The 24421-nt window shown below is 44.0% G+C and overlaps 1 protein-coding gene across 2 annotated transcripts in view; it reads right to left on the reverse strand.

The window, feature by feature from the left end:
• bcl2l13 (BCL2 like 13) overlaps positions 1–24421 on the reverse strand; it is a 47070-nt gene that overhangs the window by 9709 nt on the left and 12940 nt on the right. For both annotated transcript variants that reach the window (XR_012983511.1, XM_076269664.1), the window contains exons 3-6: positions 23455–23550; positions 22598–22754; positions 18993–19065; positions 18221–18349 (exon numbers count right to left, since the gene is read on the reverse strand). Coding sequence is in view for 1 of the 2 variants with exons in the window: in XM_076269664.1 (XP_076125779.1) it covers positions 18221–18349; positions 18993–19065; positions 22598–22754; positions 23455–23550 (455 nt within the window). In the remaining variant the exon portion in view is untranslated. The remainder of the gene's footprint in view (positions 1–18220; positions 18350–18992; positions 19066–22597; positions 22755–23454; positions 23551–24421) is intronic.

Consider the following 24421-nt stretch of genomic DNA (forward strand, 5'->3'; position numbering starts at 1 on the left):
GTCAACTATATTACAAGGGCCATTGTCCCGGAGCAACTTGAGATTGAGTGCCTTGCTCAAGGGGCACAACGGTGGAAGCCGGGATTTGAACCCAGAACTTTTCTGGCTACTGCATGCTAGCTCCTAGCTCCCAGCTCCTTAGCCACAACACTACCACCGACCTACATGAAGCATTAAATAGAGTGTGTTACATCCTTGGATATGGAGCACTAAAGAGAAAGTGAACACTGATAGGAGCCTCAGTGGGACTTAAAACTAGAGACAAAACTTAAAAAAGTGAGAAAATTCCCCAGCATCCCAACATCGCACATGTACTGAGGGAATATTCCGCAATGCAAAAATAATCCCTTAATAAAAAAGAATCCCCTAATCCCTTGAGGTTCACCGCCCTGCCCACACGACACTTTGTGGTATAGCAAGATCTATTTAAAGTTTTCAATTCAGTGACAGGACAGTGTGCAGGCCAAACTGTCCTCAAGGGTCTTAGGGGGAAACCTTGCTCAGTACCACAGCTGTAGCTCTGTGCCTTGCGGTGTTTATTTGTCTGGCCTGCCCCCTAGTGGTAATTGCATGCTAGATCATGTTACAGTAGAAGAAAAATGAAACAATATCAAACTACAGACATCTGCAGTCCCACTAAATAAGAATGGAATTTGAAAGCAAAACTGCCTTACAGAAGTTACATAAGCCAGTTTTCAAGGACAATAAGGTGTCAGTAGGACTTAGAAGGTTGTACCTGAAGCAGAGCGTTCACCCCACATAGAGTCCTGCGCATTTATTGGCACTCCTAATAAATGAGTAAATAGAGTTATATTTTTTTTTACAAATCATCTGTTAGCTTTTTATCTTCGTTTCACAATCAAAACACAATCCAACCATTAAGGGAAACAAATTTATTCAAAATATATGCAGAAATAAATCTTCAGTCTCACCACTAACACTAACTGTGGGGTGCTGCTTTTAAATAGAGCATGTTAACCATTACTCTAAGAGGTAGGGCCTGTGACCATATGGAAAGCTCACATCATATGTAATTTATTCATGTCATGTCATCCTCAGAGCAAAGACTTTGTGCTTAGCACAGCACAGGCGTGGAACAGGTCATCGCTTCACAGCATTAGAACTCAAGTCAATGAAGCTTGGCTGAGTGAATATTTCGTCACAGGGGCCTGCTGGACCAGGACACACCTCCACCTGATTCCATTTGATGAGGGGAGACATCCCAAACCAGTGCCAGTTACACTGACTTACACACAAACAAACCAAACATGAAAGGGAGAGAGAGGAAGGGAGAAAAAAAGGACATCTTTCAAATATTAAAGGGAAACTTGGCAGGATTAGCTATATTTCCCCCTCTGCTGGAGAAATTGTGCATTATGCTATTTCAAACTGTGGAAAAAGGTAACGATAAAGCACATGGATTTGTTTACAAGCTAGCGAAACGGTTAGCATAAGTTCGGCAGAACAATGTGGATGTTACAAGGTAAGAAACACGATTTAAAACGAGTTTCTTGTTTCTCACTTCTCTTTCCGGGACGGTAGTCTTAATGTTGCAAGGTTGGTTTTCCGCCTGGGAACGCTAGGGGCAACGGGGAAAGTCCCCATTTTCACCGGAACAGGTCATTTAACCATCCAAATGATTTCTAAATGGGTTTATTAAGTTGAAATAGTTGCCAAGTACCCCTTTACATAGAGAGAAAGAGAGAGATACAGAGAGACAGACCTGACCTCTGCAGAGTTTCAGCATCATTCAGTCTCACAGGTGCAGCATCACTAACTGAGGCTGGCAAACCAACCAGAGGGGAAGTGACCGGTCCAGTCACTGGCCCTCAGCCAATGATTTGTACACTGCCTGCTTGCACCTCCATCAGTGAGCACTAAGCACTCTGAAGGCTTGCTTCCACCTGACTACTGCTAATAATCACTCAATATGCACTTAAAGCGTAACTTTCGCCAAAATGCATCCTAGGGTGTTTTTGTGAATGTACCCCGAGCCAAACTTTCGTTTAAAATCATAATTACGTCCGAAGCGCCACTTTTAAGCTTGTCTGTGTTGTCGTTTTCAGGTCAAATGGACTTTTGAATGGGAATCGTAGGGGTACTACTATTTTGATACATGATTGCATCAAAATCGCTATTTTTAAAACACTAAGAGCTCGACAGAACATGAAACTTTGATCGAAGTATCATCAGTGTCTCTACACATGAACTTGAGCATTGAGAACATTGTTTGTGTAAATAGAGTTTACTAAAAGAAAGGTTTTGAACAACTCACTTGGTTTTACTGCTCGCCGCCATCTTGCCAGTCAAGGAGTGAGTTGTCCAAAACCGTAATTATGCTTTTAAACTAAAGTTTGACTCGGGTACATTCACAAAAACACCCTAGGGTGCATTTTGGCTAAAGTTACGCTTTAAAGCATAGGTTCTCAAAGTGCGGCCTGGGGGCCAATGGCGGCCCACGGAAACATTTCTGGCGGCCCGCGATAACATCTGTAAAACTGTTAAAACTGTACAACTGTACTGTGTGCTTTGAAAAGAATGGATCTCCGTTTAGTGGTGTTTCATGGCAGTCAGGTTTTCCTGTGGTGCTTTGGTAGCTGGAATTGGCCCTGAATAAGGCCTATGCTGATAATAAGCAAGGCACACTGAGACGGCTTGTTCTAAATAAGTTTGTACTTGAAATGGACTGCAACCTGAACTGTTATATCCCAAATTTGTCTGTTGAGGGTAGAGAACTGCAGGGATTGTGTGTGCATTGCAATTCTTCTTAAGATTTTCACAAGTTTTGCCAAGTTTAGCCTCAGCTACAGTATGAATTAAAATGTGATTTAATGCAATGAATATAAACTGTAGAGATGCAACCTGGTCATTAAAATGATTACAAATGGGATTTTTTTCCAGTTTTTTTTTTTCTCCCCCCGCCCCTTTGGCAGCCCTCAGTTCCATGTTGGGTTCCTGAATTGGCCCTCACCAATCAAAACTTTGAGAACCCCTGTCTTAAAGTGACAGGCACTCAATTACACCTACACATCACCAATGTGCACTCAATTAGACCTACACACCACATTAAAGATATGCCTAAGTGTAATAGTTTAAAAATAGTTATAGTTTTAGAATAGTTTTCAAATTGCTAAATATATTTACTAGTAATATGCAGAATATATGAAATATGACCTAAGCCATCATTTTCCAGGTGTGTTTGTGTGGAGAGAGTCAAGCAGCATCTGGGATGGCCACTGGTGTGAATGATCACACTACAGTATATTCAATATTACTGATGATTATGTCAAGGTGGTGGGGCCCCCAAATCAAATAAATTTTTTAAAAAGTATCGAAGAAGTATCGAAATCGCAATTCTTGACTTGGTATCGGTATCGAAACATTACTCTTGGTATCGTGACAACACTAGGTCAAACTTAATGAAAAATCGGAATCGGCCCAAAAAATTGCAATCGGTGCATCTCTAGAAAATACCCTTCAGCCTGCGTGATGACGCTTCTCATATAGAAAATGCCCTTTAGCCTGCCTGATGATAGCCTGGAAACCAGACTCTCTGTCTTCGTACGTTTCGTTCGTACTTTTATTTCCGGGTGGGAGGGCACAGTTTGAGGTTTAAAATCATTGGAGTTCTTTTGAACCGCTTTGAACCAATCATAACAACCGGCGTTTCGTCACACAGAGAAGTTTCTCTGCATCACGCCCATAACAAGCAAGCGTGCATCTTATCAGCAAACAATCACACGTTTAATCTGCGTAACTCTCGCCAAAATGCATCATATAGTGTTTTGTGAATGTACCCAAGTCAAACTTTCATATAAATGCATAAGTACGTCCAAAGCGCCACTTTTAAGCTTGTATGCATTGTCGTTTTCGGGTGAAATTACCTTTTGAATGGGAATCCTATAGGGCCACTACTTTTTTGATACAATCGCGTCAAAATCGCTATTTTTCAAACACTACGAAGGCTCGACATAACATGAAACTTTAATCGAAGCATCATCAGTGTCTCTACATATGAACTCGAGCATTGAGAACATTGTTCGTGTGTTCTTAGTGTTTGAAAAATAGCGATTTTGACGCGACCATGTAGTCTACTAAACTAAAGTTTGACTCGGGTACGTTCGTAGCCTATTTCAAGTGACAAAATCTATGACTAAAGTTTAGCTGACGATATAACCTCCTACTCCACTGTGACTTCGTTCGTGACACTCCTGTTAATAGGCTAAACTAGAAAGAGCTAAAATAACACACCAACCTTATTTGCGCCTTTTATTCACATTTGCTCAAAAAGAAAGTATAAGCCCTTTTCGCTCCCTACGTTGATATTTATTATAATGTATTCCAAGCGGTCTACTTCGAGGGCGGGGGCGTAGTAATTGAAACACCATGCCTGGGTAACGTAATCGCTCTCAGGGACGCCCTCTGTTCGCTGGTTGGTTCGGCTGCCCAACCTCCAAAGTAAACGAGCGCGAATCAACCTATTCCAGACGGAGTACTGTAGGAAAAAGAAATCGAGCGGAAGTACGTAGGCAGGCCGAGGCCAGGCTAGCATGATGACGCTTCTCATATAGAACATATAGTACCACCCTCCTGGCCATTCTTCCCACAAAGACAAAATTCTACCGCTTGCAAAGGCCATGCTCACTATAGTGAAAACACAGAGAAAAGTCCCTTGAGGCTGACTGCTCACATCTGGATTGCTGAAAAAATATTTCTAGACTCTATTCCTCTCCAACTTGACAGCTGATCAGAATGATTTCTAAAGTGTCCCATGTAGAGGAGATTTGTGTACTGTAAATGATTTTCTGCCAGAGACTTGAGCATAGTTACCTAGACTTGAGCATAGTTAGCTAGACATGAGCATGGTTGGCCAGAGACATGAGCATGGTTGGCCAGAGACTTGAGCAGGGTTGACCAGAGACTTGAGCATGGCCGTGTGCGCTGTTCCAAACCCACTAACTTAAAAACCCACTTGTTACTAACTTTCAAACCCACTTGGTTCTATATCTAGCACATATCCGAGTCGGCTATTGCTGAACCAGCTCTCACCTGGCACACAGCAAATGACCTTCCAAACAGGCCGACCTTCATACCCCGCATATTTTAGAACTGACTCCAAACCAAACACGTCTCAGAGTCCATACATGCATAGGTCACTGTTAAATGACCCGCTCATGTACTCGTTGATTATTGGAAAACTCTCTGAACGGTAAAGTGGAGTCAAAGTAGTGGATGACCACTCATAAGCTCTCCTCTCAACTACAGGGAACAAACGGCACACACCCAACTCGATTACACACACCTTTCCAAACATTAAATGCTATTTTTCATTAAGTGCTTCCTTCCAAATCCTTGTCTGTCTTACAGACATGCTGTCAATATATTGAATTGCCGTGCCATGCGTTGTGTATTAAGTGGATAAGTCTCTGGCAGTAAAGTGCTTTCTGAGGGTGCTGTGCCAAGGAAACTTCATTGGCTGCAGACTGCAAATGCCATTTGGACACCAAACTTGTCTGCTGTGCTTAGTATACTGTGACGAGTTGATCATGACTGCCTCAAGGCTGCTACTTCATGCATGAAAAAGGCACGTGCACACACACACACACACACACACACACACACACACACACACACAGTGGTGTGAGAACCATAGCACATTGTGACTGATCAGACAGGACAGCGTAAAGACAGAGACACAAGGACTTACCCGACATTACCCGACTCCCTGACATAACCTCACAGTCCCAAACACACACATCTCTCTCTCCCTGACATAACCTCACAGTCCCAAACACACACATCTCTCTCCCTGGCATAACCTCACAGTCCCAAACACACACATATCTCTCTCCCTGACATAACCTCACAGTCCCAAACACACACATCTCTCTCCCTGGCATAACCTCACAGTCCCAAACACACACATCTCTCTCCCTGACATAACCTCACAGTCCCAAACACACACATCTCTCTCCCTGACATAACCTCACAGTCCCAAACACACACATCTCTCTCCCTCTCCTTATGAATGGTCGCTAATTACCATTACCATCCATTACACGTGGCCATACCTCAGTTTACCATGATCCTTTCAAACTGACATATAAATGCATTTCCAGGACCAACCAAGCACACCCAGCAGGTGAGCCAGTCTGTGTGTAAGGTGTTTATTGATCCTCATACTGGTACTCCTGGTCTGTATGCAAGACCAGAGATGTTTACATATCATCTGTCTGGGACAGGTGGCCCTGGACATTTCTCCACGGCCTGCGAAATCACTACTAAAAATGATTTCCATTCAGGATTAACAAGGGAGGGATTCAGCAAAGGAGGACGGGAGGCAGAGATTAAATCACAGGAGCACATCCCAGCACTTCCCCCCTCAATTTAAGCTGATTTGTGTGTGTGTGTGTGACTGACTGACTGACTGAGTGAGTGAGTGAGTGAGAGAGAGAGAGAGAGAGAGAGAGAGAGAGAGAGAGAGATTTGCGTTTTAATTTTCATGATCTCAGCATATCAGAACGTCGACAGCAGACTACAGAGGGACACAGGTCAGGTGTTTGCTGTCCCAACGCCACCTTGTCTGAACCAATCAATCACCATCATAACATAAAGGCCTCATCACTCCACCGCAATTAAAGTACAGCTCAACACCAAGGGCAAGGAGACCTAAATACGATCCCACTGAGGAGACCAACATTCGATCCCACTGGGGTACTCCTTCCGCTGTTGGAGGTTGGTTGGTCATGACAACGTCAAAGCTTTTTTTACATGATATGGGGGCCAATGACCCACAGAATAGAAACACATTGTTCTGTGACTTATCTAGAGGTCATGACCAGCTTGTGCAAAGGTCAACGCATATCCAGAGATCTTTGAGGATGTGCCTCATTTGCAACTTCAGGAACAAACCTTTAACCTACAAAAGACAGATAAGTCTGTGAGACACTTACAAAGAACAAGCCCACCAACACTGACCAGCAGCACACACGCCTTTAGAGAAGGATTCACCCCGACGCACGAAGTCTGTCATCAGCCGGTATCTCTGCAGCCGTGTTCCTGATGTGAAGGTGATATCTGGATAGCAACTCCACCGCCGTCATCTCCAGTCAGTCCAAGTGTGTTGTGCTAACACGTCTTTGGCTCTTCTTGCCAGTGCAAAAAAAAAAGGGAGGATCTCTCAAAAGCACATCTTGCACAGCATCCAGTTCTGGGCGCATACACACCACAACGCGGTCACACCACACCCCCGTTCTTCCCTACCCTGCCTTAACCACAAGCACAAATATACACGCCCACACCTGAAGACAAGCACTCATACTGCAGCATATTCACACACACACACACACACACACCTGAAGACAAGCTGAACTCTCATACCCCAGCACACACACACACACTCACCTGAAGACAAGGACTCATACGGCAACACAAACACACACATGTACCACACACACACACACATTCCTGACAGAAGAGGGGGTGAGCGGGAGAAGCTAGCTGGGTGGGGTGTGCCTTCTGTCAGATACCCACTCCCCTCTGGATGACATTCCAGACTGGTGAACAAGAGGAAGCTGGCTATGCAGTGGTTTACACAACACATGGGAAGTGTTACGAGTCTTTGTGTGGTGGCTCCGCCCCTACAGGGTCGAATGCCTTTTGAGGTGAATCTATCCAACATGATTAAGCTCCTACCTAGGTTTAATGAGCGCGATCCTGACATTTTCTTTTCCTTATTTGAAATTTTAGCCACTGATCATAGCTGGGGAGATTCCGAGCGCATTTCATTGTTGCAGAGTGTAATTTCGGGCAAGGCTCAAGAGGCCTATATTGCTTTAAATGAGACGCAACGAAAAGTGTATGCTACTGTAAAAGACTCTATTCTTAAAGCATATGAATTGGTTCCTGAAGCCTACAGGCAAGGTTTCCTGAAGCCTACAGGCAAGAACGAAAAACATACACACCTCGAAGTAGCACGTGAATTGACTGCACTCTTTACCCGCTGGAGAACATCAGAAAGCGTGGACACGTTTGAAGGCTTGTGCGATCTGGTGGTTCTAGAACAGTTCAAAAATATTATACCTGAGCGCATCGCTACTTATGTCAATGAGCATAATGTTGAAACGGCTGGGGAGGCTGCTGTACTTGCAGACAAATACATTTTGACGCATAAACAGAGCAGTACGGTTCAGAGGGAGGAGTCTCGTCCTCGTCGCTTTAGTGGTCCTAAGCATGATTATAATGACAAGAAAAACCCTGTAGATCAGGATGTATGTAAGTATTGTTAGCAAAGGGCCACTGGAAAAATGAGTGTCCTGTTTTGCGGTCAAAACAACGTAGTAAGTTCCAAGTGAAGCCTACTGGGTGCGCTGCCCAGACCGTTCCTTTTGTGTCTACTGGTGGTGATGCCTCTGTGACAGTGTCTGTAAGTGAGAGCACAGACACAGTCAAGAAGGTGTTACTTTCAGAGGCAGCCTGGTTCTGACTGTGTTGATGGGGGTTATGGCCCTTTTATTACAGCAGGGTTTGTGTCATTGATTGGTAGTGATCAGAAGGTGCCAGTGCACGTTTTGCGCAATACGGGCGCATCTGAATCTTTTGTTCTTGAGTCAGTATTGCCTTTTTCTGACAGTTCTGATACGGGGACTTGTGTTCTTATCCGAGGTATTGGGATGCACACAATTTCTGTTCCTTTGCATCGGGTGGCCTTGGAGTCAGAGCTTGTTAAAGGGGAGGTGGTGTTGGCAGTCCGGCCTTCGCTGCCTGTAGAGGGCGTTCACATCATTTTGGGGAACAATTTAGCAGGGGGCTTTGTGTGGCCTAAGATTCCGCCGCCGCCTGTAGTTAACACAAGGTCTGTTATGCCTATGGAATCTGATCAGTGTGCTATAGAATTTCCTGAAGTGTTCACCTCCTGTGGGGTGACTAGTGCCATGAGTCAGGCCCAGGAGGGTGGACAAACAACTGAGGGGTTGGATGGGGACCGTGCTTGTCTGAATTTGCCTGCCTTACCAACTACTCTGTCCCGCGAGGAGGTGGTGGCAGCGCAGAAAGCAGATGAAGGGTTGGCTGGGTTTTTGATTGCTGCTTTGTCGGAAGATGAAATGAGAAGTACAGCTAATGGGTATGGTCTTGTGAATGACTTGTTGGTACGCAAGTGGTCATCGTTTAACGGGGATGTGGTAGACCCTGTGGTACAGATAGTGATGCCTAAACAGTTTCGCAGTGTTGTCTTGCAGACAGCGCATGGTGATGTGGCAGGTCACTTTGGTGTCCGTAAGACTCACCAGCGGCTGCTGCAACATTTTTATTGGCCAGGGATGAAAAGGGACGTGGCTCTGTTTATTAAGACTTGTCATGTCTGTCAGCTGGCTGGAAAGCCTAAACAGGTGATTAAGCCGGCACCCCTGTGTCCTATACCAGCAGTAGATACACCCACTTGCACAGATGTTATCGAGCATGACGTAGACGTTGGTGATGCTCAGCCTATTCGCCAGCGCTTTTACCGTGTTGGGCCAGAGAAGCGCAAGATCATGGATGGTGAGGTCCAGTACTTACTGGACAATGGTCTAGCTGAGCCGTCATTTTCCAGTTGGGCGTCACCCTGTTTACTTGTGGGTAAACCGGATAACACCTTCCGTTTCTGTACGGACTACCGCAAGGTAAACAGGGTGACGAAGCCAGATTCGTTCCCACTGCCCCGGGTAGACGATTGTGTAGATCAGGTGGGCGCAGCCCACTATGTTAGCAAGTTTGACTTGTTAAAGGGATACTACCAGGTCCGTCTCACACCACATGTTCAAGAAGTGTCCGCTTTTGTCACTTTGTCTGGTTTATTCTTACAACCATACCACTTAGATATACGTCACATCAGGGGTGTGGACAATGTGGTTGCAGACGCATTGTCCCGCTCCTGTGAAAATGTTTAACTGTGCTGTCCTGTCTCATGTCCTCTGTTCCTCTTGTTCCTTCTTTCTGTTCCGTTCCTTAAATTGCTTTCCAGGGCCCGGAATGCTGGTGGAGCAGGAAATTGAGGTTTTGGAAGGGGGTTTTGGGGAATTTGAGATTGGGTCGGTACACTTGGTGGTGGTTGGTGTAACATCTAGATATAAGCCTAAGGTTGGCACTTTGGTGGATTTGGTGAAACAGACTTGTTATGCCATGTAATAAGTATTTAGTATTGTTTATTATTTGTTTCTTTCTTTTGGGTTTGATTACTGTCTAGTGCAGAGGGATGTTACGACCCGGTGGGCCTTTGTGTGGTGGCTCCGCCCCTATTTGTGCTACTGCTATCTCGTCTGTCTCCTACAGGCTGCTGAGTACAGAGGTGACGCCTCCAGATGTTAATTGTCGTGGCCATAAGAGGGCCGGCTCTGGCATGATGTCGCTCTCTCACTCATTTCCCTGGCCTGCTCTGACGGGAGAGCTCGTTGGGAGCTGCCTTGACTCGCTGCCCTTTTGGGGATCTCGCCTCCTTCTGCGTCTCAGTCATATTATATTTAGTTTATTCATCTACTCCTAGACACATATTTGCACAACACTTTACTTTTGTACCTAAACTGACATTCTCTACTTTTATGTTAATAAATATCATTTAAAACGTTACGCTAACGTGTGGTCTCCCCTATGTTGAGTCTGCCTTGAGCCAAGCGGTCTTAACAGAAGCCATAGCCACGTCTATACATTGCCCACGGCCCTCTCCATGGTCACAGACACAGCACCAGGGCCCTGAGGACTGTGCGTGTGTAAACAGCCACAGTTAACAAAACCAGCAGGCCTGGTTTAGTGGTCTTTAGTCCGGTTAAAGGGCATTCGTGCAACATGGACGTGGTGACCATCTGGTCTGGAGCACGCATGGCTAATTCTCTAAAAAAATCCAAAGGTAATAATACTAGTCCGAGACTACGGTTTAAAACTCTGATCTGGAGGCCTGTTGAAGATTTAAAACTATTAAAAAAAAATATATATATATATTTTTTTTTTTGGTTCTGCCTTTTAATTCATAAACACAATTGCTTTTTTATTATTGCGAACAAGTAAAAATACACAAGTTTGTCACAACTTTGAAACTCTGAAACATCAGTTTCATCAGGCCTAGCAGTTATTTTAATTAGCAGCTCTAGATTGATCTCTATGTATTATTAACAGTGTTTCCAATACATTGACATTTTTTATACATACATTATTTGTGGCGGCCACCACAATATCAACATTGACCACCACACAATGATTTTCCAGATTGTACTAAATTGCGCTTAAATGTGGATCATAAACACGTTACGCTAATTTGTTAAAAACTGTTGAATTCAAGTTAATTGTGCAAACCTACCCCCACAAATAGAATTCAGTTCTGTGGGAAACACTGATTAAGGCCTTAGTATTTTAATGCATATGTATGAGGATCAATATATAAATAAACATTATATTTTTTAATGTTCAGCTATGGCTTAGCCTTACAGCAAAGACCTATATTTATATTTTATCGAAATATTTTTTTACATTTTGGAATTGAAAGAGGAATCCATAGGAACCGGAATTGATACGCAGAATCGAAACCGATCAAACTTGAAATGATACCCACCCTTACAAAAATGAAATGTTTGCGGCAGATTTGCTGCAAACTTGTGGGTGATTTGTGGGAAACAAATGAGTTCACTAGAAAATATAGCCAGAAGTTTACCAATGTTGGCCGCTAGAGGCAAACTTCCAGCAAAGTTCTGGCATCTTGAGAAGTTTGCCACTAGTGGCAAATGTGTTAGCCAGTGATTTGTCACCACACTTAGCCAATAATGCCAAACTACCAGTGAACTTCTCGTGACAAACCTAATTTCCGAAACTGTTTGCCAGAAACCTAATTTGCATATGAACATTATGTCCATGCCGCAAATTTGCATCAACTATTCGCCAGAACCCTGAAATTTTTGTAAGAGAAACCCTAGTCCCACCACATGCAGTGCACACACACAGACAGAGAACTTCTTGTTCCTCCGATAAACTATATGGTTTTGGTGAAAACATCTTTTCATCTTTGACCGCCTGTCCGGCACCAGCTGCACAATCACCAAAGACAAACTGTTCCAGCAATTCCCACAGTGGACTTGAGCCCACCACTGTATGTGCACATTACCCAACATGTGTGTACACCAGGATTCACATGTTCTGATATCTTTCCAGGTTATGCATTAACATTACGGTGGGGGGGTGGGGGAGTGATCGCTAATCTCTCATAGCTAAACCTTTACGGTACTCCCACCTAGAGTGCATTTATAGTCTAAACGTAGCAATAGTGTAATAGACCTCGTTCCTCCCGATGCGACGTGCTGTTGCACAGTCAGGGGGAAGAGGACTCGCATTACACCAGTGGCTGAAATGTGAATCCTCCCGTGGAATTTAATTCACTTAGAGGTCATCCACACCAGAGGCGAACACGGGGGGTTTGTGGCGGGGGCAATGTTTCAGGATCGTTGAGCGTCAAAGTGTGTTTGCCAAAGTGATGATTGTGGTCATGTGCACGCACACATTCTCCCACATTCATTCAGTCACTCACACACACATGAATATGTACACAACTTTAACTATGAACAACATGGATCCTTCAATGAGCATAAATGCAGCACAGCTACAATGATGGCCGGACACGGACACACACACACACACATTAGGTCACACATATGGAGAGAGAAGGCCCAGAAATAATCTCTCATAAATCCTTAAACCAAATTGAGAGGAGGAGTGTGTGCTTGCTTGTACATGAGTGTGTGTGTGCACGTATGGCACTCAGTCTGCAAGCCCCAGAGAGCATGTGTGGTGGGATGGCCTCTGGAACGTGTGTGTTACGTAACCAAGTGTTGCCGAGTGATGCTGCAATAAGGGCACAGAGTTTAAGCCTCATAAACACTGCTCTTGCCATCCTAAAAGCCCATCCACACACACACACACACACACACACACACACACACACACACACACACACACACGCACGCATTTCTGATACTTCAATCCCATCATGCTAGTTCAATCCCATCATGCTATTTCTAAACTAAATGTACTCCATCAGGTACAGGTATGGTAGTTTTCACACAGACAGACAGACACACACACACGCACGCATTTCTGATAGTTCAATCCCATCATGCTAGTTCAATCTCATCATGCTATTTCTAAACTAAATGTACTCCATCAGGTACAGGTATGGTATTTTTCACATACACACACACACGCACGCACGCACGCACGCACGCACGCACGTATGCATGCACGCATTTCTGATAGTTTAATCCCATCATGCTAGTTCAATCCCATCATGCTATTTCTAAACTAAATGTACTCCATCAGGTACAGGTATGGTAGTTTTCACACACACACACGCACACGCACACGCACTTCTGATAGTTCAATCCCATCATGCTATTTCTAAACGAAATGTACTCCCATCTGGTACAGGTATGGTAGTTTTCCCATGCTGTCAAAACTGTGCTCTCTAACCTAGCAACATGTGTCAAGGATACTGCACCATCAAAACATTCTTGTCATGACTAGGCAACTCATATCTTCCATCGTGTGGAGGCATGACCCAAGAGTCACTGCTGCCTAGCAACAACAGTTGCATTACATCACTTGTGATCAGAGTCAGGGGTCCTGATGAAACCTGACAGTTCACACTACTGAAGACAGCAAGCATTTTGAGCAGGCTTTGTGGGGGACAGCTACCAATAGCTGGACCTCTAAAGCACAATCAGTGGGCAAGAGGACACGTAGAGGTTTAATGATCTGCTTGCTCAGGGTACTGCTTGAAGCATATGACCTTTCCACAATAACGTCAGGTGAGACTGTGTGAAGGTCCCCAAAAGGTCAAGTAAATTCTCTCACACACACATATACACACACACACACAGAGTTCATCAATCACAGCATGCTACAAAAACAGAACCGTCCTGAGACCTCCATCTCTCTCTCTCTCACACACACAGGGCATAAAATGCAAACCCACACACACACACACACACTCCCCTTCACACTGCCCAAATTGCAGAGTCATTCCAACCTCATTCCCCTACAGGCCAGGTTATGCTGTTCTCTTTTGCAAAATGGATCAAGCCTTTTTTCCTGAAGCTAAATCTGTCCACAGACACAGACAAACACACACTCACAAATTCACACTCTCTCACCCTCCCACACATACCCGAGAGCAAGCAGATTTTAGGAGATGCTTGTATTGTTGTTGCCAAATGAACTGTAAACAAACTGACAGTAGGCAACCTAACTCCGTTTTGTTTTAAATCATCATAACCAAAACAGACACACACACAGGGACAGACCGCCACTGCTGAGTCATGTCCAACCTCAGTCCAGCCGAGGACTTTAAAAGTAAATCTTTTAGTATATTGATCAGATAAAATACTGAAATTCACTTCAGGTAACACTTGGCTTGAGTGAGCAAAGCTACTTCACAGCCAGTGTAAGCAGCCATTAGTTCTGCAGTTGTGGATTAAGTTATATTAGGAATCCATTATCTCTTACTTTACAGAGATACAAAGAGAAATACAGTGTGTGTGTGTAGATGACCCACATACAGTAAGAGTATTGCATGCTCTAGTTTGCCAGCTCAACCAGCTTGAATCAGACCAAAGCTTCTCACTATGGACACAGTTCATCTTTCCTTACCCATCCATCCATCCATCCATCCATCCATCCATCCAACACACACACATATATTTATAGAATATCCTACCTGACTCCAGAGTCTGTGTCACAGCACAGGGTCAAGTCTTTAAACACGCCACCAAAGAGGTCCAGCAGATAGAATCAGACAAGAGAGAGAGAGACTGGACAGCAAAGCAGAGGGAGGACAGTGTGAGTGAGAGAGTGAGTGTGAGAGAGAGAGAGAGTGTGAGTGAGAGAGAGAGAGAGAGAGAGAGAGAGACTGGATAGAGGAGCAGAGAGACCTGAAGAGAGAGTGAGCAAGTGAGTTAGAGAGAGTGAGTGAGAGAGAGAGCGCGAGAAAGAGAGAAAACAGAGCACAGCTACAGAGGAGGAGTGGAAGGGAGGGGGGGAGAGGAGGAGGAGTGGAGGGGAGAGCTCACGTGGGCAGCTGTCACCACTCTGCAGTCTGAACTCCTGTGCTCGAGTTCCTCTCGTTTACCCCCGCCCCTCTGTTGTCTCCCTCCATCTCTCTTCGTCCCTTTTTTTTCTCTTTCCCCCTCTCATCTTCTTGCCTGTTCCACGGTCATCTTTGTCTATCTACCCCTTTCTCTCTGTCCCTCTCTCTATCTTTTTCCTTCCCCCTCTGTCCCTCTCTCTTTCTATAGCTGCTTTCAGACACAACCTCCGCTGTATATGCGGATCTTTGTCAAAGGAGGTCCGACCCTTTGGGTGATTCAGATATGATGCTAACATGCGGACGTCATGTGTGAACGACACTGATGCACATGAGCAGAATCTCTGCATGTTCTTCGCTTCGTTCAGACACGAGCTCATCTACATAATGTCCGTCGGATATACTAGGATGGGAGTAGTGTAAGAGCTGGCTAAGTTCGGAATTCCAAATGGCCGGTTATGTTGTTCAGATATACGGCCCAATCGATTGACATCCACAGAACATGCAGACTTCCACCTAGGTCTGAAAACAGCTCTTTCCTTCCCTTTCTGTCCTTTCTCTCTCTTTCTTTCTCTCCATCCTGCTCCTTCTCTCTCTCACCATTTCAAATCTCAACTCCCTCCGCCATTTCTCCCTGGAACACAGGGCAGGAATGTACACCCGGCCTCATATCACACACTGAAGGCAGCATTAGACAATGGCTACACACACACACACACACACACACACACCACACCTAATTAAATTATTCCATCCGGCTGAGTTCCTGCAGTTAGCAGGCCAAGAACACTACCCCATCAGTCTCTGACATGGGGGAGGGATGGTGGGTTCCATTTCTACTCGCACTATTCTCAGAGTCGTTTCCCCCAGTTATTGAACAAAAAGTTTCAAATGGAACGTCCCCTGAAGTCATATTTCTGCTTTAGTCAGCTCATTCGAACCCCGAGTCCCCCAAGTTTGAATTTCCAAGATGACTGCGCCCATTAGCAGTAAATGAGAGCCGTAGATATGCACCGTTTATTAGCAGGTCTGTCCCACGTGACCCATTAAATCAGTAGTAGAAACAATAGTCACTACAACTTTTGTTTGTGTACAATCATGTGTAATGCTTTGCTACAAATTTTGTTTGTCTTACAACTTGTTAACAACTGGAACGCATCCAACTCAGATTTGACATTATTCCCAATTACTAATTGCACTTACAAGACAACTGGGATAAATGTAGATCATGAGCATAGTTAGTCCACATCTACACTGTGGTGGTACTCTTATTGATATCGATTCACACATCAACTAGACTTACAAACCTTCCCATAACAAAATGGCAGGACTGGCTCAGCCAGTTTTACTTGAAGAACTCCTTGCTTGCATTGTTATTATATTGGTGCTTAGTTAACCATTAGGACACCACAGTGTGATCGCTCACTTAGTTGTGGAGGGTCTAGTTTGGCAACACACACTGGGAGTGGGGGGTGGCTGCACTCAATGAGGTGGATTTTGTTCGACCTTTTTTTTTCTGTCCAAACTCAAGTTAATTGTGCGAGGGAACTTTAGTCGATCTGAAATCTGCCACCAAGTTTGTCGCCTGTTTAACAATACACTGTTTTGCCTTCTTATTACAGTTCAGTCACTCACCATGCACCAAAGCATTGTCATTCCACAGGACCTAAACAGAACGACAGAGTAAAAAGTCAATAGCATTGCTCACTGAAAGTCCAGCAGCCCTAAAAAGCTGACATCTCAAACAGCAAGGTTCAAGAGACAAACCTGCCAATGTATGTTTAAGATGTCAGAATGTAAACCCTGTGCATGACTTCATACCAGAGGGTGTCACTGGATAGATTTATATGAGAGAGAGAGAGAGAGAGAGAGAGAGAGAGAGAGAGAGAGAGAGAGAGAGAGAGTGTCTGTGTGTGTGTGTGCATGTGGTGTTAGGAGGGACGTAAAATAAGGCTGAGAACAGGTGATGCAATTGTGTTACGGTCACTTGTAGTTCATCCAACTATTTCTGCCTGACCATGTGTTTCCTTGACCATCTCAATGACCAGTCTGGCTCTCTGTTCTTGTCAGACAGGCTTGACCCTGGTAGGGGGGCAGTCTGGTCAGCAAAAAGGTTTTGCTGGACACAGCACAAATCAACAGCAAATACCTAAATAAGCCATTCTCCCGTTTTCACCACAAAGCATAACGGATGATACTAAAATTACAGCTGTGGTCACAATGCACAGTAGATAACAGCTGGTTGATGGGGCCCCCTCCTGGTCAACTGGGTGAACTTTTTTTATGGTAGAGAAAGAAAAAAAACTCAAACTTCAAACTCGACCCATAAAGCCACGAAAGTTAGAGCTGGATGCAGAAACACATGGCAGACTCTTCTGCAGATTACAGCAGCATTTCATGAAGAAAGGCGTCATGTCTAGAGGCATCTCCAGGCAACAAGCAAGCAAACAACAACAATATAAATTAACTGCAACCAGACATCTAATCCACAACTCTCTGATTCTGGTTACATATAGATTTACAACCTCTCCCTGCTAGTTTCCACCTATTTAACCACAAATGTATGCTCATTCGTTTGATAAGCATCACTGCGAGTTATGGAGTTATGACTCTAGAAAGTGAAATGGACAGTGCAATCCATATCACAATACAGACAGACCATCTGGTGATGCGCTCATTACTTTATTCCGATTATCAATATTCTGTCCCATTCTTGCTCATGCAATACTAACACAGTTCCATAAGTTGGGTACTTGAGAAGTTTAGGACAATCTATTGCAGAGAACAGACCCCCCCACACACACAAATATGTGTAGAAGAGAAGGCTGCATTTCTAATCGAAATAGTCATTCAAACTAATTCAATTAGCTAATCTCAAAGGCTGCAATTAATCTGTTGCTTGCAAAATGGTTAGTCTTGTCATATCTATGATTTCTTTTTTTTTTAATATAAATCAACATGAATCCTCCTTGTGTGACAAGACAGTGAGGCTCACCTAAGAGAAGCGCTATGCTCCTCCTGCACTAGGTACGCTCACCAATCAGAAGTCATCGCAATATCTGTCAGAAAAATGACAATTCGATATTTTACCCTAAATAACAGACAGACGTCAGATGCACTCACCCATCCTCCTTGCTGGATGATGAAGTCGGCCTGTGCATCCTCCAGGAAGCGCATCCCTAAAGAGAGCACTGTAGCAACAGACTCGCCCTCATCCTGTAACCGCTGCAGCAACACTAAAGGCACCAACACCTGCCAGAGAGAGAGAGAGAGGGAGTGAGAGAGACATAATTTTACAGTGTATTGATGAAGTGTAATAATGCTTCTTTATTATTATTCCTGTGAATGCTTTGGCAATACAGCATATGATTTGTCGTGCCAATAAAGCATATTAGAATTGACAATTGAATTGAATTGAAAGAGCAAGAGAGGGGGAAGGGAGTAGAGAGAGAGAGAGAGAGAGAGAACGAGAGAGAGGGAAGACGGGGGTAAGAGAGAGAGGGAAGAGAGGGTAGAAAAAAAAGAGAGAGAGAGAGAACAAGAGAGAGGGAAGAAGGGGGTAAGAGAGAGAGGGAAGAGAGGGTAGAAAAAAGGAGAGAGAGAGAGAGAGAGAGAGAGAGAGAGACACACAGGGAGGGATGGGAGAAGAAAGTCCATAAGGTAGAGGATGAAGTGGAGAGAGATTGTGTTAGGTGAATAAGGAGGGAAGGACTTATGCTATGCCATTTTTTTTTATTTACACACACACACACACACTCACAGAGAGAGAGAGAGAGAGAGAGAGAGAGAGAGAGAGAGAGAGAGATAGAGAGAGAGAGAGAGAGAGAGAGAGACCTCCATCTAAGTCTATTCATCCCACTCTCTCTCTCTGGGATGGAAAGGTAGAGGTGCTCACCTGGTTCCAGCCCTCCTGTGTGTGGGAGCACACGTCCTGAACAGCATTCCTAAAGCTCTCGTAGTCTAGTGAACTGAACACACACACGCACGCACACACACACACATTAAAAAACATGCAACTAACTACACTATGTCAAGGATAAAAAAAAAATCCTTATTGAGTCTTAATAAATGATGAAATTCAGGGTTGGTTCTCTTCTTCTATACTTCAAATTAGGGGTGGGCGATATGGACAAAAAATAATATCTCGATATTTTTTGTGATTTTGACGATAACGATAATTAGTCGATATCCTTTAAAAAATTGTTTTTGTTAAAGTCTGAGTTACTTTACAGCTCATTATTTATTAATATAGCATCATTACAATAATAACCAATAACCTAATCTGTGACTTTTTAACCAAATCAACCAATGCATTGTCACTCTATGACACATTTCCAATTTTGCCCCCACTTGTGTGTGTGGCAATGACATGGTCTAGCCAGCTACATTAGAGAAGATGAATAGGCCTAACAGTTTCCCAAGAGAAAGTCTGAAGCTGAAGTTCCTTTCAAACCTTTAAATAGGATTCACTGTAAAACTAAGAGCAGATCAACAGAGTAGATCTGTTATTTCCTTCTATGTTTTGTTTAAGAGCTATAGGCTAGCATTCCAAGTTACAGAATAGAAACTAATGCGTTAGCTTATGGCTAATGTATATGAGAAATCCCACAGAGATACTAACGGTTAGAATAATCGGTAAACGTAGATATTTAGAGCGAACTTAAGTCCATTTACAAAAGAGTTACATGAGAATAGTTCTTTGTTTACAACTGACTATTAAAATACTCAAAGGCTAATGTTTTCTCTCCATATAATACCGTGTAGGAAAAAACGTGACTGTCTCATCAATGCTACTTGAACAGAAGTAGCCGCATAAAATCCCAAGTAGGCTACTTTCGCTGCACAAAATAAACATTAGGCGTGCTTGGGACAACGTTGTGACCCACTAGTGATCACGTGACACTTGCTCTGCTGCACTTCTCCCGCATACACCTCCTGGGAATGTATAAGTCTTCAGTGCGTGATTTCGAGTGTTTTTTCCCCATAATAATTTAAATACTCGATAATGTCAATTTGCACATCGTTAAAACAACAATCACGATATTATCGCAGACGATATATATCGCCCACCCCTACTTCAGATTAATAAGAAGACACGCGCTCCCTTCTGTATCAAATCAGATTTATATGAGTCATTTACTGCCAAAGTCACATTACAATGACAGTTCAAGGCAGCTCAGCTTACAACTCAACAACAAACTAACTGCTTAGTTTCTGTAATCAAACTTAAACAAATACAGTGCTGGTCATATAATTAGAATATCATAAAAAAGTTGATTTATTTCAGTTCAAGTGAAACTTGTATAATGTATATTCATTCATTCCACACAGACTGATATATTTCAAGTGTTTATTTCTTTTAATTTTGATGATTATAACTGACAACTAATGAAAACCGCAAATTCAGTATCTCAGAAAATTTGAATATTGTGAAAAGGTTCAATATTGAAGACACCTGGTGCCACACTCAGTGGGCAGCCGTGGCCTACTGGTTAGCGCTTCGGACTTGTAACCGGAGGGTTGCCGGGTCGAACCCCGACCAGTAGGCACGGCTAAAGTGCCCTTGAGCAAGGCACCTAACCCCTCACTGCTCCCCGAGCTCCGCTGTTGTTGTCCTGGGATTAGTGTGTGCTTCACCTCACTGTGTGTTCACTGTGTGCTGAGTGTGTTTCACTAATTCACGGATTGGGATAAATGCAGAGACCAAATTTCCCTCACGGGATCAAAAGAGTATATATACTTATACTTATACACTCTAATCAGCTAATTAACTCAAAACACCTGCAAAGGCCTTTAAATGGTCTCTCAGTCTAGTTCTGTAGGCTACACAATCATGGGGAAGACTGATGACTTGACAGTTGTCAAAAAAAATGACCATTGACACCTTGCACAAGGAGGGCAAGACACAAAAGGTCATTGCTAAAGAGGCTGGCTGTTCAGAGCTCTGTGTCCAAGCACATTAATAGAGAGGCGAAGGAAAGAAAAAGATGTGGTAGAAAAGAAGTGTACAAGCAATAAGGATAACCTACCAAAACCCATTCAAAAATGTGGGGGAGATTCACAAAGAGTGGACTGCAGCTGGAGTCAGTGATTCAAGAACCACCACACACAGACGTATGCAAGACATGGGTTTCAGCTGTCGCATTCCTTGTATCAAGCCACTCTTGAACAAGAGACAGCGTCAGAAGCGTCTCGCCGGGGCTAAAGACAAAAAGGACTGGACTGCTGCTGAGTGGTCCAAAGTTATGTTCTCTGATGAAAGTAAATGTTGCATTGCCTTTGGAAATCAAGGTCCCAGAGTCTGGAGGAAGAGGAGAGGCACAGAATCGACGTCGTTCCGTGAAGTCCAGTGAAAAGTTTCCACAGACAGTGATGGTTTGGGGTGCCATGTCATCTGCTGGTGTTGGTCCACTGTCCACTTTCTGAGGTCCAGGGTCAAAGCAGTCGTCTACCAGGAAGCTTTACAGCACTTCATGCTTCCTGCTGCTGACCGACTTTATGGAGATGCAGATTTCATTTTCCAACAGGACTTGGCACCTGCACACAGTGCCAAAGCTACCAGTACCTGGTTTAAGGACCATGGTATCCCCGTTCTTAATTGGCCAGCAAACTCGCCTGACCTTAACCCCATAGAAAATCTATGGGGTATTGTGAAGAGGAAGATGCGTTTTGCCAGACCCAACAATGCAGAAGAGCTGAAGGCCACTATCAGAGCAACCTGCTCTCATAACACCTGAGCAGTGGCACAGACTGATCGACTCCATGCCACGCCACATTGCTGCAGTAATTCAGGCAAAAGGAGCCCCAACTAAGTATTAAGTGCTGTACATGCTCATACTTTTCATGTTCATACTTTTCAGTTGTCCAACATTACTAAAAAAAAAATTTTTGTATTGGTCTTAAGTAATATTCAAATTTTCTGAGATACCGAATTTGGGATATTCATTTGTCATTTATAATCATTCAAATTAAAAGAAATAAACATTTGAAATATATCAGTCTGTGTGTAATGAATGAATATAATAAACAAGTTTCACTTTTTGAATGGAATTACTGACATAAATCAACTTTTTGATTATATTTTAATTATATGACCAGCACCTGTACATCTCAACAACAGACATACATGCATTTCATTAACACCAGTATTGCATAAAAGCGTAACTCAGTTAAAGACAACGGCTTCTACACACAGTTGCGTTCCGTCAACGCATGCCAGTGGGTGTTCCCGACGGTAGCTATGCAGATGACTTGAAGTATAACCGTAATTTGATTGGTTGGTGCCGTCCGTCGATTGGCTTGATTGGCCGGTGCCGTCTGTCGGTGCAGCAACAGCTGAACTTCTCAACGCATGCGACGCAACGGACCCACAATTCAGTTCGGCAACGGATGACGTGAGCCAATGTAAAGTGAACGGGATGCGTCTCCAGCACTGCAACGCACACAACTGTGTGTAGAAGCCGTAAGGCATCTCCGAGGTGCGGAGGACCAGTGACTCACCCACTGAGGAGTGTGTGGGCGGCGTTGGCCAGGTACGGATCCAGGTCCTGGGCCACGCGGTCCCCCAGCACGGCCAGACTGTCCTCCACAGAACTGTCTCCCTGGGCAGGGCTGAACACCGGGGAGGACAGGCGGTCAAAGCCAGTCGTGGAGGACGCTGGGTAGAGAGAGAGAAGGCACATATGACGAGGATGGCCGTGGCTGTGCATCTGTGTACATCTGTGTGTGTGTGTGTGTGTGTGTGTGTGTGTGTAGCAGTCAATGCATATTTTGAAGGAGAAGGCAGGTGGATGCATAAGGCACAAGGATGTGTGCTGTGCATGAGTGCGTGTGGGTCTGTATGTTTGTGTGTGTGTGTGTGTGTGTGTGTGTGTGTGTGTGTGTGTGTGTGTATACATGCGTGCAGCTGTCAATGCATATTTTGAAGGAGAAGGCACGTGGATGCACAAGGCACAAGGATGTGTGGTGTGCATATGTGTGTGTGTGTGTGTTAGAAACTTGACAACTGCGTGAGAGAATCAGATGAAGTGTAGGACCTACGTGTTTGTGTGTAATCCAAGCTTGTGTGTGTTTGTGTATGCATGTCTCATGTCTGAACTAATAACAAGTTCAAGGTGACTGGCGTTCATGCACATGTGGATCACACTTTGTGTGCATGCGTGACAGCTTATGCAACACGTACACCTGCTCTGTGCAGATATGGGGGTGGATCAAATGAAAACAAGAATAAATTTCCATGGAGGCATTGCACAAAGTGGGACAGGCAATTAACCAAGGCTTACGCAAGTAAGCAAACCATCTTCAATGTTTACTGAAATAAACATTGGCTCATTGTTTAGGTCTATTTCAGTACTCACAGGCTGCAATCTCCTCCTCCAGTAGTTTCAACTCGGAGTCGATCTCTGACTTTATTCTTCTGTTTCTCTCTCTTTGCTCCTCTTGCACATCACCACCTGTGGTTAATCACACACACACACACAACATCACTTTACCACTTAGCCCAGCAGGGAGTTTTATTTTATTATTATTTTATCTTGCCTTTATGAAAATGTACAACTTTTGGTGTCTCTCAGAGTTAGATAAGATAAGATAAGGGACAAAAATAAAAAAATAAAAAAAAGCCCGGGCATTTTTGGCCCGAACGACCCACTTACAATAGGGACACTCACTAAAATGCAATCCTGGCAGTACCTACCCTTAAATATGTGTATTGAACTAAGTGAGGTGAAGCAGTGCAGGTGAACAAGACTACTCCCACTGAAGTTCAAACTGTTGCTGACATAGGCTACTTGCAATGTCAGGTTCAGAACAATTGACATCCCGCCTTTAGGGGAAACCGGGACTGGTTGGAACACTTCACTCTCGGGTATATTTCTCCGTCTTACCATGCATTACAACTGTCAAAGTGTGATTAACTGAAAGCTTGGGATCTCAGCTAAAAAATGCGTACATTCAATTTCAACAAATGATTCCTTGTTTTGAGTTATATATGATTAAAGTGGTGTTGTGCAGGTGTGCCAACCTGCCCCAGGCACGGGGTTGGTTGGAACACTTATGTTATAGTCCTTTGCGTAATCCTGCTCAATCTCACTGCCTGTTAAGCTTTGCCGATGTCTTTCCTGTGTGTTTTTATTCATTGTGCCAACCTGCCCCATCCACGTTTGGACCAGCGTTTCCGCTTAAAAAAAATGGTGCCGGTCAAAGTGACCACTTTTTCAGAGATATCAACCTGAATTAGCATGCTAAATTACTAGCCACAGCCCAACAGGTGTCATAATACCAGTTTCAGCCATGGGAGGCGGTATGCAGGCAACATAACCACCA

Source organism: Alosa pseudoharengus, unplaced genomic scaffold (genome assembly GCF_046254945.1).
Source record: "Alosa pseudoharengus isolate Yale_2024_CS ecotype anadromous, Long Island Sound unplaced genomic scaffold, YU_APseudo_1.1 YU_APseudo_1.1_scf_10, whole genome shotgun sequence".
Lineage (NCBI taxonomy): Eukaryota > Metazoa > Chordata > Actinopteri > Clupeiformes > Clupeidae > Alosa > Alosa pseudoharengus.